This window comes from Carlito syrichta, unplaced genomic scaffold (genome assembly GCF_000164805.1).
Source record: "Carlito syrichta isolate Samal-C Ts95f unplaced genomic scaffold, Tarsius_syrichta-2.0.1 Scaffold163527, whole genome shotgun sequence".
Taxonomy (NCBI): domain Eukaryota; kingdom Metazoa; phylum Chordata; class Mammalia; order Primates; family Tarsiidae; genus Carlito; species Carlito syrichta.
Window position 1 is genome coordinate 184,677 of NW_007107623.1, and position 18,545 is coordinate 203,221.

At 37.0% G+C, this 18,545-nt stretch overlaps 1 protein-coding gene across 2 annotated transcripts in view; it reads right to left on the bottom strand.

Annotated features, from left to right (window-relative positions):
* AGK (acylglycerol kinase) overlaps positions 1 to 18,545 on the bottom strand; it is a 104,414-nt gene that overhangs the window by 62,853 nt on the left and 23,016 nt on the right. For both annotated transcript variants that reach the window (XM_021709125.1, XM_008051100.2), the window contains exons 3-5: positions 10,252 to 10,291; positions 7,733 to 7,812; positions 2,259 to 2,334 (exon numbers count right to left, since the gene is read on the bottom strand). In XM_021709125.1, coding sequence (XP_021564800.1) covers positions 2,259 to 2,334; positions 7,733 to 7,812; positions 10,252 to 10,291 — 196 coding nt within the window. The remainder of the gene's footprint in view (positions 1 to 2,258; positions 2,335 to 7,732; positions 7,813 to 10,251; positions 10,292 to 18,545) is intronic.

Sequence of the window (18,545 nt, forward strand, 5' to 3'; positions counted from 1 at the left end):
GTTTTCCATCCAATGTAATACTATAAGAAAATGACTGACAGTACTGGGAAACTATGGGGGGGAGGGGGATGGGATTAACAGTCACAAATATCTGTCTGGGGATGGGGAAACACCTCGTATCAACAGGGTGCCTGAATGAAATGTAATTGTACACCTAACCCTTAACTGTACCCCACAAAATCATAATAAAAAATATTGATTTAAAAAAAAATACTCTGTTTTCATGTGAGTATCAATGACACATCTAAACTATAAAGACAGATACAAAAGGGCTGAAAGTAAAGGGATGTAAAAACTATACTAGGCAAAAATGAACATATATAAGCTAGTATAGTTACCAATAACATGAGGTAAGATAGACTACTGCAAAAGGCAGTATTAGTGCTAAAGACAGTCTTTCTGTGACAGGGTCAAAATGCAAGGAAAGTTAAATAATTTGAAACTTTACTGCATCATCAGTCTCTAACTACAAAAAGCAAAAATGGACAAAATGATGTAAAGAAATAGACAAATCTATAATAATAGTGGGAAACTTCTAAAACCTCTCAATAATTTATAGTTAAAACAGAAGAAAAAAATCAGTTAGGATAAAGAAGATTTGAACAATACAATAAACAGACTTGACTTAATGGACATATACAGAACATAGTACCCAATAAATGATGCATATTATTTGTAGGCATACGTAGAACATTTATGAAAATACCACATGCTAAACCACAAAACAAGTTTCAATAAACTTAAAAATATTGAAATTATATAGACTACATGTTTTGACCATAATGTAATTAAGTCCAAAATTATTAACAAAGATAATTAGAAAAACTTTAAATTTGGAAATTCAAAAACATGCCTAAATAACTCACAGCTCAAGCAAAAATCATAATGGGAATTAGAAAATATTTAGAAATAAATGATAATAAAATAACATGTCAAAAGTTACAGGTTGCAGCTAAAGCAGATTCGAATTTATAGCTATAAACACATACAATAGGAAAAAGAGGTGAAAATTATTAAAATAAGTATCCAAGTTAGAATGTCAGAAAAAGCACAGTTGGGAAAAAGAAAAAGTAGAATAAAAGAAACAATAAAAACAGACTAGAAATGAATGAAACAAATAAATGAGAGAATCAATAAGCAAGCAAACAGTTCTTGGCAAGGACTAATTAAATTAACAAACTTCTCACAAGACTACTGAGGGAAAAAAATAGAAAAAGCACAAATAAACAGTATTAAGAATAAAAATGGAACATTACAAATGTTACAGAAATTTAAAAGTAAAAAAAAGGATATTCTGAATAACTTGATGCCAATTAATTTGAAAACTTAGATGAAGCAAATTTCTTGAAAAGTTTACCTACCAAAATTAAGTCAAGAAGAAATGGAACTTGAATACTTCTAGAACCATTAAAGAAATTCGATATACAAAGAAAATCTTCCCTCAAGGAAAACTCTGGGTTTCGTCGGTCATTCAAGCAACAAATAATATCAGTCTTACATAACCATTCTAAGGTCTCTCTTATCTAGGCAGGCTGGCACCTTACAGGTACTCAAATATAAGTTAGTTTTCTTTCCCTATCCCTAGAAAGTATGTAACATTAGAGATAGATTATCAACAGACTTATAATCACAGTAAGAATGATCTTCACTGAATACACACAACTATGTACATAACCACACATACCTCACTTAAAATTCAACAAAGTGGAGTCTTGAGGCATTTTCTGAAATAGCACAAATCCTTTACATTTATTTTGTCTCCCTTCTTACCTAAGTTTCATAAATTCTAAAGTTCTACCACTTAAAATTCCTCATTAGAGATAATTCCTTACTAGAGAGAAAAATGCTTACATTTGTGGAACTACCAAGAAATGAAATTAATTACACAACCTTGAAGTATTTTCAGGGAAAAAAAAATTTTACAGTTAAAACAACTTTTCATCTTTATAATAAAATAAATAAAATGTAAAAAACCACTTTTATCTTCCAAGAGAGATAATTCCACATCCTATCTCTCAGATGAAAGGCATCAAGTTCTCCAAGTCTCCGTCTAATCCTATTCTGCAAATGAAAAATCGACAATGTTTTTATAAAAACAAAACTGCTTTTATTAATTATCAGAATTATCAGAATAGAAAACAACATTGATTTCTTTGTACTTGCCTCCTTAAATGACAAGGACTTTTGCTAAGAAGTCAAGATAAGAGAACTGTTATAAGGTGTAGTAACTTGGATCAACATTTCAAAGTCATTCTCACCTTAATGATAGTCACATCCATGCCAGATAAATGTAAAATCGGGGCAGCATTTTTTTCAAATAGAGTCCGGGCTTTGCTATAGACAAAGGAAAGAATAAAAATGTTTAAATACAAGTTGTATGAGGAAGAATAAAAAACCCAACCATCTTCTTTAGAGCAGAATAAAAAGACTATGGAACAGGCCGGGCTCGGTGGCTCAGCCTATATTCCCAGCGCTTTGGGAGGCCGAGGCGAGAGGATTGCCTGAACCCAGAGGTTCGAGACCCGCCCGGGCAATTTGGTGAGACCTCGTCTCTACAATAAGTCAAAAACTACCCGGGCGTGGTAGTGCGCGCCTGTAGTTCCGGCTACTTGGAAGGCTGAGGTGGAAGGATCGCTGGAGCCCAGCAGGTTGAGGCTGCGGTGGCTGGGAGCGTGCCACTGCACTCCAGTCTGGGCGACAGAGTGAGACTCCAACTCTCAAAAAAAAAACTCAAAAAAAAAAAAAAAAAAAAGACTACTACGGAACATAGGTTTCCTTTATGTTTTCAAGTAAAGAAAAGTTTACTTTGTTTGAGTTCTGACATTGTATAGAAAAACAGAAACTTTCACTGTGAGGCCTCCCAGGAGTTTGTTCCTTGTCTAGTGAAATAAGCTCTCATGCATTTGGGATGCTCACAGCGCACACTCTAGTTCTTCTAGAGGAAGAATGAGTACTAGATATGGCTCCACTCTAGCAACAATGCTTGATTCACTGAACAAGTATTTATTGAGCATCTGCTGTGTGGTACACACAGGTGGAGGAGCTGGGGATTAACAAAACAGACAAAAAACTACTTGTTCTCGTGGCAGTAGGAGGAAAATGAACGTATTGTCACATTATTCATCTATTCATCTGACCCAAAAGAATAAGTTGAACAAAACAGAATATTGTTTAATTTTAACTCAGTGAACACAATCTTTGGAGAGAGATTCTATGTTTTGTTTGTTTGTTTTTCCCAGAGACAAGGTCCTACTCTGTTGCCCCAGGCTGGAGTGCAGTGGTGCAATCATAACTCACTGCAGCCTCAAAGTGAGGCTCACTGCTGGGCCCAAGGGATCCTCCTGCCTCAGCCTTCCAAAGTGCCAGAATTATAGGAATGAGCCATCCTACCTAGCACATAATTTTTAATAATTTCAAACACTAGGGGTACCTTAGTTTCTTGACTTTTAAACCTAATGAAATCCCTAGAGACAGAGCAAAATTCTTTTCCATGAAGGCAGAACTTCTGCTACCAAAAGGAAAAGCTTGAAATTATCTAATGTAACTACAGGATAATTAACGAGAAGTTTGTCTGAAACTCCTAGGCATAGTCATGTCCTTCTCTGTGTTCCCCTAGCGTTTTATACACATTTCTGCTAGCAACTTTCAAACTCTATGATAATTACAGATTGCCAAGACTATCTTCAGAACTATACTAGAAGCTTTGCAAAAACAGCAAATCTTATTAATCCTTCAATTCCCTGGCATCTGGGATATGTAGGTACTAAGTATCTGATGAAATAAGTGAATGAATAAGGTACTGAGTATCTGATGAAATAAGTGAATGAATGAAGGTACTAGTATCTGATGTAATAAGTGAATGAATGAAGGTACTAGTATCTGATGTAATAAGTGAATGAATAAAGCCTGCCTGAAATGTAGACATACAAATTCTGAGGAAAAGTAAATGACAAAATTGTGATGCCTTATAATAAGAGAAATAGTTAAACAGCCCTTAGAAGACTTTGTGTATTTCAAAAGTATCATGCACATCATCTGACAGTGAACTCTTATCCAATTCAGGTCAGAATGTTAAAACAACCTAGGAATCAAGGGGTACAGAAGTCGCAAAAAGTCCCTCTCTCCAATGGCATAGTCTAAAAGTTTAATAAATGTTAAAACATACCAATTAGTTAACCTCTCTTTTACCCAAATGTTTTCAGCTATTACATAAGGGGGAAAAAAAAAAAACCTAGTGCTTTCAAACAATCTATGTCAAACATCTAACTTTTACATCCACATTCACTCAGGACTCTTTCTAAAAAAGACCATCTTTTTTTTAACCAGTGGTACACCCTTTGACTTTAAGGATATTTTATACTAGAAAGAAATACAAAGGTAGTTAATGAGGAGCATATATAGTTACACATAGACCAAATTTAATATTCTTTAAACTAAAAAGAAGCACAAAGCATTTCCCACTGCGAATTAAATACATATTGAGAAACTTAGACAAATTTTCACAAGAACCATTCAAAAGAATAGTTCAAACCAAGGGCCTACCTGAGTATGTAATAAGCAAATTAAATATATTCTATCTTTCTACGGCTCTGAACGATTATCAGAATGAACATGAAATGGCAAATGAAAACTTCTTTCCAGTTCACCATTTCTGAGTACCTAACTATAAAGGGCTGAGCTAGTGATACTGCAAACAGTTCTCCTTCCATGGTTGTTTTCATTACTAGATTGATTTTTTTTTTAAAAAAGGATCAGTTGAAAGTAGATCAGAGCTGTTTCCTAAAAGCAAAACTCTGGAGAAGTCTCAGTCTGCCACATCAATCACAACAAATCTGTAAACTCCTCTGAGTTAGTTCAAGAAATAAGAATTGAACATTTGAAAGAATATTTGAACATTTGGGTCTTTATTCACATCTATATATAATGTCATGGGTTCAAAAAAAATCTCTAAATGAAGATGAAGCCTTTTTTTCTCTTCTAATATTCTATATAAAAGATTAAAAACCAAGTGTTACCAGTAAGAAATACATTATTTATTATATAATTAAGGGTGAGATAGAACTAGGGCTAAATAAAAACTTTATGTACTTATAGCAATTTCCAGACTCAGGCACACACAAAAAATAATGTATTATTTATTAATGCTAAACACACAGTTATCTTATTTCTTAAAGCTCTTATGTAGTTTTAAGCCAGTAGTACATAATGAAATAGCTACATGATAAATTATAAATTATGTGTCAGGGCAGAGCCATGATGACAAAAAATAGTGCAATTAAATAGTGAAGGCTTTAAAAAAAATGATGCTGGAGAGTTTCACAGTTTCCTGGAAGCACGCAGAGACTCACCTTGTTTAAAGGAGACAATGCCTTTAGAAAAAGCTTTCCTTCAGTAACAGTATTTTAGCCTACCTTTAGATAAAGGCATTAATGTTTTAAACAAGATTCGGCCTTTTAAAATGCAAATATATTTACATGCAAAAAGAACCAAAAATTCTTCTGAAAAAATAAAGTTTATTAATTTCTTAAAATGTAAATAACTCTTAGAAACAGGAACTCAAAATAACTGATTTTAGCTTAAACAAACTGCCATTAATTTCATCAGAAATTAGCAAGTTACTAATTTATTAGATCTTAAAAAATAGAACATAATAATTACATTGAAGTAGGCTGCAGGAGAGGTACAAGAGCTTATGGGAAGGGTGGGAGGCTGAGTGAAGAATGTTCTGCACCTAGCCTGCAGTCAATAGTAACAGCAACAGCCATCTGCATTTCTTACACTGAGTGCTTACTACGACATGGAAATAATGCTTACCACTTCATAGGCATTATCTCATTTCATACTAAAGGCATCTATTCTACATGGTGATTTTTAAGGTATGTGCTATTACTTTTCTGATTTTACAGACAGAATAGACAGGATTTAAGAAGTAACTCCCCCAGTATCACAGAGCTAGTAAGCAGCAAAACAGCCTACAGACCAGGTTCCTCAAACTCCCAGACCCATGCTGAGTTCCATGCTATCTTCCACCACAGGCCACCACTAACCATTTAGTTATCCTGGGTATCTTGAGTGTGTTCTGTTAGGACTTGTTTATTTGTTGGTATTATTTAGCATTGGTATTAAACAAGAGTGATCAATAGGCATCATGACTGATATGTTATGGGGAAGGAAAGCAACTCTAATAAAGCCTGGGAGATATGATTCAGGTAGACCAGATAATTAGCCAGCTTAGACAAACTGAATTAAAAAGAAATCAAGGTATGATTTGTCCTTCTATCTGTGAAGGCTCCCAAGAAATGTCTAGAGAAACTGACTTCAGAGTCCTTGTGTTTTACTCCAGACAATATTAAACTTACCACTTACAATCTGGTCCTATTCCCTTTGTTGTAGTTGTTCTTATTATCTTAATGTTATTTGAATCAGATCTTATAGAATCCAATCTAATACATATTTACTAATTATCTGATCCTCAGAAAAGCCAAAAAGAATGGTTCTGGACATTAGGGACAATAAAAAGTGTTATTTTTTACCCTCAACCCTGTAATTCTACTTTCTGAAAATAAATTTTAAAGAATTGCTTCTAAAGCTATCAAAGCCTTTGTATTCACGTTTCCAAATGAATGGAGAGTTGCAACTAACTGAGATTCTAAAAAAATTTTTTGCCTATGATATCTTTTTGCATTAATAGACTTTGAGTTCCCACACACTCCTCCCCCATCCCCCATAGCGCCTCCCCCACTTTCAGTGTGGTACATTTGTTATAATCAATCAACTGCCATGAGCACATCATTATATATCCAAGTCCCAACTATTCTTCACACACTGATTCCTATAATTCTTTCATATGACTTTTTCAGGCCAGCCAGACCGATTCTAGACAGTGCTGTGTTATAATAAGAACATAACCAGATCGCTCCTATCTCTAGACCCCTGTTTCTTGGGCCATTTCCTCAGTGGGAAAGAGTCAGTGCTCTCCTCATGCCTGCTGCCTCCAAGACCTAGCTCAAGGTTCATATCTTTTGGAAGAAACAAACAAACAAAAATTTCTGACCTCCCAAGCCCACAGTGCTCTTGGCCATCACTGAACATCTTCTCGACAAAGACTGCCTAACAAGTTTATGTCCCAGCTGCTAGGCAGGCATTCCCAAGGGACTATTTCCAAGGAGATAAGACTTCTTTACATGTGTTAATTCTGGAATGATTATCAAACTTCAATTAGACAAGTTTGCCAAGCATCAATTAGCTTTATAGTTATTTCTCATTAACTGTTATTTCTACATTACAAATGAATCTTATTGCCAAAAGAGTACTAAACCTAGTTCTTCCAATTCCACACAATCTAACTAGCTGCCTAGTATTCTGTGATTTTTTTTCTCCTTAGAAAAACTGAATACAAGCCAGGCACGGTGGCTCAGCCTGTAATCCCAGCAATTTGGGAGGCCAAGGTGAGAGGACTGCCTGAGCCTGGGGGCTCAAGACCAGCCTGGACAACTTGGTGAGACCTCATCTCTACAATAAATCACAAAAGCTAGCCGAGCATGGTGGCATACAACTATAGTTCTAGCTACTGGGAAGGCTGAAGCGGAAGGATTGTCTAAGCCCAGAAGTTCGAGGCTGCAGTGGCCATAAGTGTGCCACTGCACTCCAGTCTGGGTGACAAGGGTGAGACTCCAACTCCAACTCAAAAAAAAAAAAACCCAAATACATAACAAATCACAAACTGAATTACCCTTTGCAAGCTGCAGGATTGAGAAAAACAGTTGCCCTCTTCACTTGTGCATTGGGAGGAATGAGTTGATTGCCAAATACCTAAAAAGGAAAAAAGCAAAGTTTTCAGTAAAAGTCCATTTATTCGGTAAATGTCACATACAGTCTTTCACTCCTAAAAATTTTACCTACTCTGGGGATAACATATGTCCTTTCATGATCTCACATTAATGAAAAAGACATGACAACAAAAGCATAGTGTTATTTAATGACAATTCAATTTTGTATAGGAATTAAAAAACTCTACTTCATCTACTAGAGGTAAGTAATGTTTCTTTTCTCTACAAGATATGGCTCGGTTTACTACAACTATATAACTAGAAGTGCTATCAGAAGAGAAGTTTAATTCACTTATCTTTAGTTTTGAGAGTACAATTCTTTTCTCCTTCAACTTACCACTAAAACTTATTCACGAGAAGCTTTGAATTACCAGTTAATCTTCAAATCTTTACATATAAAAAGTAAACCTAATACTCTATTTACCTTCTCTTCTTTGTGACCCTATATGAAGATGAAATAATAGCAACGGACAGAGGAAAAGAAAGGTAACTAGTATATACTAAGCCAATTTTAAACATATCTGTCACTTTTACAAGTATTAATCTTAGTTCTCAGAAACCAAGGAAGTATTAAATAATTTAGTTTTTTCAGATTAGAAAGCCCAGATTCAGGAAGATTAAGTTACTCAAAGTCACAGAGTTGATAAAGTATAAGACTGGAATTTATATCTATTTAACTCCAAAGGCCAAACTTTGAGTGTCTCAGCTCTAAAGAGCAGTAAAAGGATGAGACAGAAGAGGCAGAGGACTAGATGTGAGGAGTCCTAATGAGCAAAGAATGGGAGCCATTGCTACTATATTTGGACTGGAGAAGAGGGTGAGCAGAAAGAATGGGAATAGGAGAGCACCAAAAAGGGTGAAAATTGGAGTTTGGGTGGTGAGAAGGTCTGGGCCAAGAAGGCAGAATTCTGTTATGAAAGTACAAAGTAAAGACAGGAGGGAGAAAAAAAGTTATGCAAATATTTCTCTGGCCTACCAGATCCCAGACCTATGGTCCTAGATTATTCTTTCATGCCCTGGTTTCTTAGTCTCTCGAATTCTTACCTACTTGCTACTCAAGTCTCAGAATCACATTGGGTTAAGGAGTTTATATGAGACTACAATGAGTTGAGTTTATATGAGAATTTTAAAAATCATATTCTTTGACGAATTTAGACTGTAAAGGGAAGAAGACAAGAAAAGTAATTAGCAGAGACTCAAGGGTGAGTCCACTTGTGTTCCTCAGATGGAAAAACCCAAACATGCAGGGGAAGTAAAAAATTCGAACAGTAGGAAGAAGTAAACACATAAGATGGAGACAATAACTAAAGGAATACAGTCCATGAAGAAGAAAGAGGAATGGAATTAAAAATAGAGATAGAGGCATTTACCTCAAACAAGAAAGGGAAGATCCTACAATCACACAGGTCTACTCTTTCTTAAAGGCAGAAAGAAAGGGTTCCCCCCCAAGAGAACTTTCTAGTTGCTAACAGTTGGCTTGGAGCAGGGAACCAATATTAAAGTTTATTTGAATTGATTTCCAAAGCAACTTAGAACTAGATGAGATAATACACTTAAACAAAAAAATCAAATTATTAAAACATAGATTAAGAACTGCTAGATAACAAACACTAAAGACAGGAATTGATTACTAGTATCTATTGTCACTGTCATCCATGAAAACATTTCAGAAACAAAAGTGAGGTTTGCCACCTACTTCTCCTACTAAATGCTTTATACTTTTGTCATTTTTGACTTTCATGTTTCTATTTTGGTATTGCTGACATTATAAGCTCAAACGATATATAACAAAAAGGAACTCAGTCATGGAATTTCATCTTCAAGGAATAATGTACAAATGAGGGACAAAAACATGATCTTAAATTTGAAAGGATTTACAATTCAGCTATAATCAATACAGCCAGATAAATGAATATTTAAGTAAAATCTCACAGAATTTGGATAACAGTGCACATGATAGGAATCAGTTGTGTGTGGAGATGGGCTTTAAAAATATGAATCAACAATTTTAAGAAGATCTAACTTTTAGAGGTAACACCTATTCTGAACTAATATCCTTGGGGGTTATTTGGATCAGGACTAATTCAAGGCTTAGCTAGATCTTCAAAGACAACTGCAGACACAAACAAATTCCCAGAGCTTCAGCTCGTCCATTTATGTGTTCTTGGGACTGATCCAGAAGCAAACAAGTCTAAAGGGGTGGGCATTAAAACTGTTCTTCACCAGATGGTTAACTTCCTCAAGTTCTACTCAGAGTTGGCTCTCAGCCTGATTCATCCCCTGATAGTGTTAAAAAAAAAAAAAAAATAGCCAACTGCACTGATGCAAGACACTGCACTGATGCAAGTCTCCTGGAATAGCTTGCATTTTCTGCACAATGAAGATAGGTAGGTTTTAATTTTATCACATTAAATGGTATTACCTGAGCTTCTTGACAGGCTGCTCTCCTTAGCAGGTTATCACTATCAAAGTAAACAAAAGAGAGTGAATATTAGCTTTAACAGTAGCTTAAGATTTAAACAAAATTTGTGGGGTTTGTTTATTTTTAACATATGCACCTCTTCTCTATATACACCCAAAAGAAAATTTCATAAAAACCTGATAAATCATGAGCACATTTGAAAGATACATTCTCTGAATGAAATTTTGTGTTAAGTATTTCCATATTAAATAAGCAGAATAATGTTCCTTACCCCCCAAATTTCTACATCCTAATTCCCAGAACTTGAGTATATACTACTTTACATGGCAAAAGAATTTTAAGAAGTGATTACATTTAGGACCTAGAGATGGGGAGATTATCCTGGATTATCCAATGGACCCAATCTAATCACAAGGGTCCTAAAGCAGAGAAACTTTCCCAGTTGTGACCAGGGGTAGATGCAACTATGAAAGAATGGTCAGAAAAATGCAACCTTGCTGGATTTGAATAAGGAAGAAGGCTGAGTCAAGGAATGTGGTAGCCTTTAGAAGCTGGAAGGGCAAGAAAATGGATTTTCCCAGAAGGAAAATCCCACAGAAGGAACGCAGTCCTTGCCAATGTTTATCTTAAACCAGTGAGACTTGTGTTGGACTTCTTCTGATGCACAGAACTCAAGATAAAAAATGTGTGGCATGTTGAACCACTAAGTTTGTGATACTTTGCTAAGGCAACAACAGAAAACTAATATACATACCCTGCATGTTTCTTATTCAGTGGAAATTACTCAGGTCATTTGCCAGCAGTAAATTTATTATTTAGTTGTTTCTGCTACTGTTTTACCTAAATCACTTATTATTTATATCACTGTCAGACAGACATTCAATTTCATCATAAATGGGAAATTTTGTCAGGAGACAAAATTTGGGCTTCCAAAAATGAAAGCATTCTTAGATATGCTTTCATTTAGGATATGATCAGCTATTTAACATAAAGGTCTTTAAAATGTGTTTATACCAAAAAACACTTTAAATGGCGTCACCTGCCTACAGGGCTCCAGAATCTTCATCTATGTATTCATGCTAATGTACATTGTTGCCATTGCTAGGATAATAACTCCAACCTGGTTAACAATAGTTTTAAGAAAACCAATGCTCAAAATAGGTGAACAATAACCAATTTATAGGAGAGAATTAGAGGGAAAAAAAGGTTATTTTACCTATATTCTCTGTCTAGACATTTTTTAATAACATTGAAGAAGCTGAGTTTTTGAATTTCACATCAATTCAAATCAGATTTTGACATTTAAGTCAAAAAGCAAATAAAAATAAACAATCTTTTAGTTTTTGCCATAGTTACATTAAAGGCTTCTCAGTGACTTTCTTCCATAGCCAGGCTGCAGAACAACCCTTAAATTTCACAGAGCAGTCAACTTCAATAACAAAACACTATCTAAAGGGAAGTATCAATGTTGCAATCTGAAACCTAAGACAGATGTTTTATTAAAATTATAAGACACCAGTCCATCCCTCAAAAGCTCATGTTGTACAATAACACAGATATTCAGGAGATGATCCCGCATGAAACCCAGCTCACAGGTAGCCTTTACAGCCAGGCCCAGATCTTGTTCCTTGAGTGACTCTGCTCCTTACTGCCCAGGTGGCAAAGTGAGTGGCACACCCTTCTCTCCCCTCCTCAAGATTCACAAATATTCACATTTTGTCTTTTTCTCCCTGCATCCCTCCCCAGTAAATGCTCTCCATGAGTCATTCTAACATCAGCAATAAAATAGATATATAAGATGAGGTAAATTCAGGGTACAAACTAGTAAAATGTTTTAAAAATAATTAACATGCCAATAATCCTTTACAGTTTACTTGATGCTTCACATTTATGAATTCATGTACAATGAAGATACTGAACCCACAGTAACTTCTGGATCACAGTCAAATAAGGTTCCTCGTAGTAACCTGAGCACTACCTCACACTCTCCCCCTGGACTGCAGCTTGTACAGGGCCCTGGGTACGGGACTCCAGCCTCACATGACTGTGCTCCCCCACCACTGCCTTTAATGGTTTTCTCCAGTAGACTAACTGCCTTGTGCCTCTAATCTCTTTTACAAACTCATTCTGTAGACTTCTCTGCACAAACTCTCTGTGCATCTGTAAAAGCTTCAAACCTGACTCTACACCCTTGTCCATTTCCTATAATTTTTCCTTCCGGGCTCCTCCTCTGCCACAAAGGACAGACCTCTGAAAGGCAACAGGATCCACTGGGTCATTAGTAAAGAGCATCACACTTGCCACATTTCAGCCACACTGATTTCAAAGAACCTAGCTGAAAAGAGATTAGCCCCAAATATGTACAAGAACATGGGGTAGCACCTGGATCATTTTTTTCCTAAATTATTTGTTGTTAGAAGTAAAATGTTGATGGTCAACTTGTGACTAAGTACATTATTAAAGACCTCAGCTCTCTTGAGCTTATTAATACTGCTTGATGTATAAGAGTGCTATTCAAAATCTAAAGATTTGGGGGTAATTAATTCCTTGAATTTAATATGCCAAAGGGAATACGCTCTCAATACTACCTGTAAGAAAGCCAGAATATGTACCAATTTAGATATTACAAAAGAAAATCTCATTATAATCATACTTAACTTTATTTAATATCAAAAATGTTATTAACTACCTTGGTCTTGCTCTCTGAACATACAGTTCCTAAAAATCAACCCCTCCTCAAAGAAAAAAGATTTCTCCCATTGAAATATTCTGATGAGCTATCACAAGCTCTGAAAACTATTTCAACAAAGAAACTCCAAAAATGTTTCAGTAACGCCAGCATTGCCATAATAGAAGAAAAAAACTTAAAATTTTTTTACTATGGCAGTCCTTTTCACAAACCTTTAGTCTCTGTAGCATGCTTGCATTTCACAGATGAGGAAGACAAGGCTCAGAGAAGGAAAGTGACTACTTGCCTGAGAGTACAGTGTTACTAGGTGGTAGAATTCAGAACCATGCCAGCCTCATCCTAAGCAAATCTTTTAATGCTTTTTCTTCTTAACCTCAGACAATACTGAGTGGGCAAATATTCATTCAATTCTATACCTTATAGCACATTTATTAAGTTAATCGCATAGTCTCATCTAATATAACTTTCTCAACATATGTTAATATGGTGTTTTTAAAGTTCAGGTGCAATACTGAAAACAGATAACAAACTCACTTAACACAAAGTGTTGGGAATGGCACGATGAACAGGATTTGGTCTTGCCCTGAAGAAGCATAGGATCAAGTGGCAAAGAAGAACAGCTCTTGGTAAATATTGGTGGTATAATAAAAGATGCATTTCTTGATAAGTAACATGCCAGGCACCACGTTCGGTGTCTGAGACATGCTGGTGAATAAGCCCACAATCCCAGTCCTTGTGAAGTATAATGTTTAGAAGCATAGACAGACAATTCAACAGACAACTATGATGCAATATGACCCTACATACTACATAAAGGAGGCACATAATTGGGGCACCTAATCTAGTTTGGAGGAAATTAGAGAAAGCTTTTTATAGGATGTAACACTGAAGCTGAGATCTAGGGGAAAAATAAAAAGTAGCCAGGCAAAAATAGCGAGTAGACTCTGGGCAAAGAAAAAAGCATGTCAAAGCCTGTGAGTGCTAGAATATGACTGATTAGGAAAATGAAAGTCATTCAGGATAGCTGGAAACAGCATGCCACGGAGGAGTGGCAAGAAAAGAGGTGCAAGGAGCCAGGTAGAGAAAGGTTAGGACACTAAGGCCCTTTTAAGCTATTTAGGGAATCTGGATCTCATCCTAAGGCCCACATGGAGCCATTAACAGGTTTGTTGTTGTTGTTGTTTGTTTGTTTGAGTTGGAGTCTCACTCTGTCGCCCAGACTGGAGTGCAGTGGCCGCTCTGCAGCCTCAACCTGCTGGGCTCCGGCGATTCTTCTGCCTCAGGCTTCCAAGTAGCCAGAATTACAGGCATGCACTACCACGTCCAGCTGATTTTTTGATTTATTGTAGAGATGAAGTCTCACTGCCCAGGCGGGTCTCGAACCCGTGGGCTCAGGCAATCCACTCACCTCAGCCTCCCAAAGGCACGGGATTACAGGCTGAGCCACCGAGCCCGGCTTCATTAACAGGTTTTAAGAAGAAAACTGATGTGCCCAGATTGACAGTTTAGGGGGATCATCCTGGTTACAACGTGAAGCAGACATTGGTCAGAGGTAAGACTGAATCTAGTGAAACCGGGGAGGTTCCCTCAGTAAAATAGGTCAGCAATGATGATGGAAACAGGATTGTGGCAGGGGGCAGAGAGGACACATTCAGCAGATATTCAGGAGGTAAAATGAGGGATGGTTTCTGGGAAATAAAGGAAAGCGAAGGGCCAAAGATGGTGCCCACATTCCTCATATGGTGGAAGGTGGTACTACAGAGATGGAATGGAGCAGATGGTACAGGTGTTGGAGGGAGGAAACTAAGTTTAGTTCTGGATCTGTTGATCTGAGATAGTGGTGAGAGTCCAGGTGAACTGTCTAGAGGACAGTTGAAATTACAGGTTGAAGTTCCAGACAGTGATCTTGACTATATGGTAACAGGAGAGATGAGAATAGATAAGATTATATGAGTAGGTAAGAACTAGAAGAAGCAGGAAGAGATACTCTGAGCATGAGGGCAGCTAAGAGAGAACACCAAATGAATTTCAAATAAATTGACACCGTACTGCATTTGAAAGCCAAAGGAAAAATCTGGAAGATAATTGAGGAAAAACTTTTCCTCATCTCCCACCATTCCCTTTGATGTTGTTTCTACTCTTGGCAAATTGCATGTTTTGTTGTTCACAGACACAATGAACTTTACACCTCCAAAGACTGGATCATTTTGCCCCCTCTCTTTTGGGCCAAATACAATATGACCCATGCTCTTACCCCACCATACACAAAACTTCTTCTTTTATCTTCCTTCCTTGCTTATAATCTTTTTGAAATCACAGATAATTCACTATGTTCTCACCCACAGCCCACAGCACAGATTCCCATAGATAGAGCCCACAGCATAGACTCCCACAGATAAAGGATACTCAATAAATAATTGTTTAATAAATAAGTGGCAAATGTTTGAATGGAGAGATTGATTCACTGTGCTTAGACAGGCAGACTTTGCTCTGTAGGAACAATTGAGGTTATTCTTTGCATGAGTATTTGGCATACAAATATGAGTATCTGGCATACAACAGATTAGCCTGGGTGGTTCTTCAATGTGATTACCACCAAAGGGCAAGAGTAAGAATCATTATGATATAGTACAGGATGAAAAACTCAAAAATTCAAAGTGCATTAAAATATAACTTGATCAAGAAGCTCCAAGGGTGTGTGTAAATGTGTGCATGTATGCTTGTGTGTGTGTGTGTGGTGTATGGAATGTGCACCACTGAAAAGGCTAAGTGAGGAGTTCTTTTTGGTAGATCGGGAAGCACTAACACAACTGTCTCAGCAACCGATGAACTCTGAGTCTGGTCATCAAAAAATTCCAGACTGCTAATGAGCCAAGATCTGAAGGTGAACTGAGATCCTGGTTTGGTTCTAAACAAACCAAAAAAAAAAAAAGTACAGTTATAAATTCCAAGCCCATTTTCTTCCCACTAAACCTTCCTGTCTCCTGAGAACTGAAGTTAAATACAATTTAAAAGAGGTGCTACAAAATGTAATCATATCAAAAAGGATCACTGAAGATCTACTCAGTATTAAAATGTGGATTCTTTGACAGAAATAAATTAGAAGCCTCTATATTAGAAAATGAAAAAAATCTGCTGATGTCACTCTGCCTGAGACTTGAAAAGAATAAGAACATGCCTGCTAGTACAGGTAATGGGATGCTCTCAATTTATTCCAAGTCATAAATGTTTTATTTATTACTTTAGGACTGCAACATAAGATAAGTTGTTATTGCAATAACAACTTTACATGGAGAGAAAAACCACATTGATCCATTCTATTTCCCAAAAAGAATATTTCCCACTACAGTCTAAAGGCAAATTGCACAGCAAATTCTAATACCAGTTTTTCCCTTGGTGCTTGTAAACACAGTTTTCACTTTATACAAAATACATTTCAAGTTTAAATGTCTATAACAACCATGTCAACTTATCCCAGCTTCCTAGAGTAATTAATCATTACATTGCCAGTGGCTGTGTCCACTGGCAGCCCATGGAGCAGCAGGAATGGAGCACAAATGGGAGCAAGAGACAGAAATGAATCTTAAAGATGTGTGCTGAACAGGAGAGCTTTGCTGAACTATACATCGCACCAGCTCCCCCCATCTCCAACTCTCCACCCAAACATAATGGCTGCTGTGGTGAGCCTCTGTCATAAGTGGAAAAACAGTGAGCATCTCTGCCTAAGAAAAAGACTTCTGACCAAGCAGGAGAAAACGCACCCTGTTAATAAAGAACGCTTGATCCTTGGGCCTAAGGAATGCCCGTTTGGGCAGAAGACAGGCAGTGTGACATGTTAGAACAACAAGAGAATAATGACAATGTTAATAATTTTTAAAAGGATTTTAGAGCCTTCCAGTCTGGTTTTTCTGTTTGACTAAAGGATGTTACCTCTTCTTGTTCTCCGAGCCTCCCCATGATGGGCTACCTGCTACTGAAGAATCTCCTATCTTCTCACCTCTCCCAAGCACAATGAGATAAGGAAGTTTTCCTAATGCAGCAGTCCCCGACCTTTTTGGCATCAGGGACTGGTTTCGTGGAAGACAATTTTCCATGGACCGGGAGCGAGGGATGGTTTCAGGATGATTCAAGCATATAATATTTTTCTGTACTTTATTTCTAGTATTATTACATTTTAATATATAATGAAATAACGATATAACTCACCATTAAAAAAGAGGTACACATGGAAGTGATAAATAAAATAATGGGCAGGTCACACATGGACTAAAATAAGTATCAGAGTCTGACTTAGAGTCTGCCACCAGATGCAGTGGTACAACTGAAGTAGATCAACCCACTCACTGATAGGCTTTTGATACGAGTCAGCAAGCGATTTATTATGATCTCTGTGCAGTCAAACCTCACTGCTAATGTTAATCTGTATTTGCAGCCACTCCCCAGCATTAGCATCACCACCTCAGCTCCACCTCAGATCATCAGGTATTAGATTCCCACAAGAAGCATGCAACCTAGATCCCTCACATGTGCAGTTCACAATAAGGTCCATGCTCCTATGAGAATCTAATGCCACCGCTGATCACAGCAGACAGAGCTCAGGCAGTAATGTGAGCGATGAGTAGCAGCTATAAATATAGATGAAGCTTCCCTTGCTCACCTGCCACTCACCTCCAGCTGTGCCTCCTAGTACCAGTCTGTGGCCAGGAGCTGGGGACTCCTGCCCTAATATTATGAAAGCATAAAGAGTCAGGAAGAAATTCTATTGGTAACCAAGTATTAAGTGATGATTGTTTTCATCCCAATGCCCCTTAGAGTGCATAAAAAAGGTGAGAAAAAATAAGGCAATCGCTGGCATGAAAATTCCAGTATCCTGTTGCTGATGGTGAAAAGTTTAGCAAAAGAAAAAAAAACAAAGTAAATAAATTCTACCATCAAATGCAAAGGACAAGTGTATGGCACCACCTTCTCCTATACTAGCAAAAAGTATGCCAAATTTGAGTTCAGGAACTTTGAGGTTAACTTATTTTTCTGAATGAATTTCCTTAGTTGGTGGTATATTTAACAATGCAAAGATCAACATTTTCTTTCTTTCTTTTTTTTTTTTTTTTTTTTGAGTTGGGGTATCACTCTGTCATCCAGACTGAAGTGCAGTGGCACAATCACAGAAACTGCAGGTTTAACCAACTGGGCTCCGGAGATCCTTCCACCACAGCCTTCCAAGTAGCCAGAACTACAGGTGCATGCCACTGCACCCAACTAATTTTTTTTCTTTTTTTTTTTTATTGTAGAGATGAGATCTCACCAAGTTGTTCAGGCTGGTCTCCAACCTCTGGGCTCAGGCAAACCTCTTACCTCTGCCTCCTAAAGTGCTGGGAATACAGGCATGGCCACCATGCCCAACCAATAATATAAAGCAAACCAAGATCATTTTCACAAGAATGTATTTTCTCAAACAAAAGGGTGATAAGAAGAAAGGAAGGAAGGCAGGAAGGAAAGAAGAAAATCAAGCTCATAATTAGCAGCAATGAACAACTCAGCACTAAAACTGATGAAATAACTACTCCAAGGACTTAGGAATAAACCAAGACAAATGAGGCTGCAATAT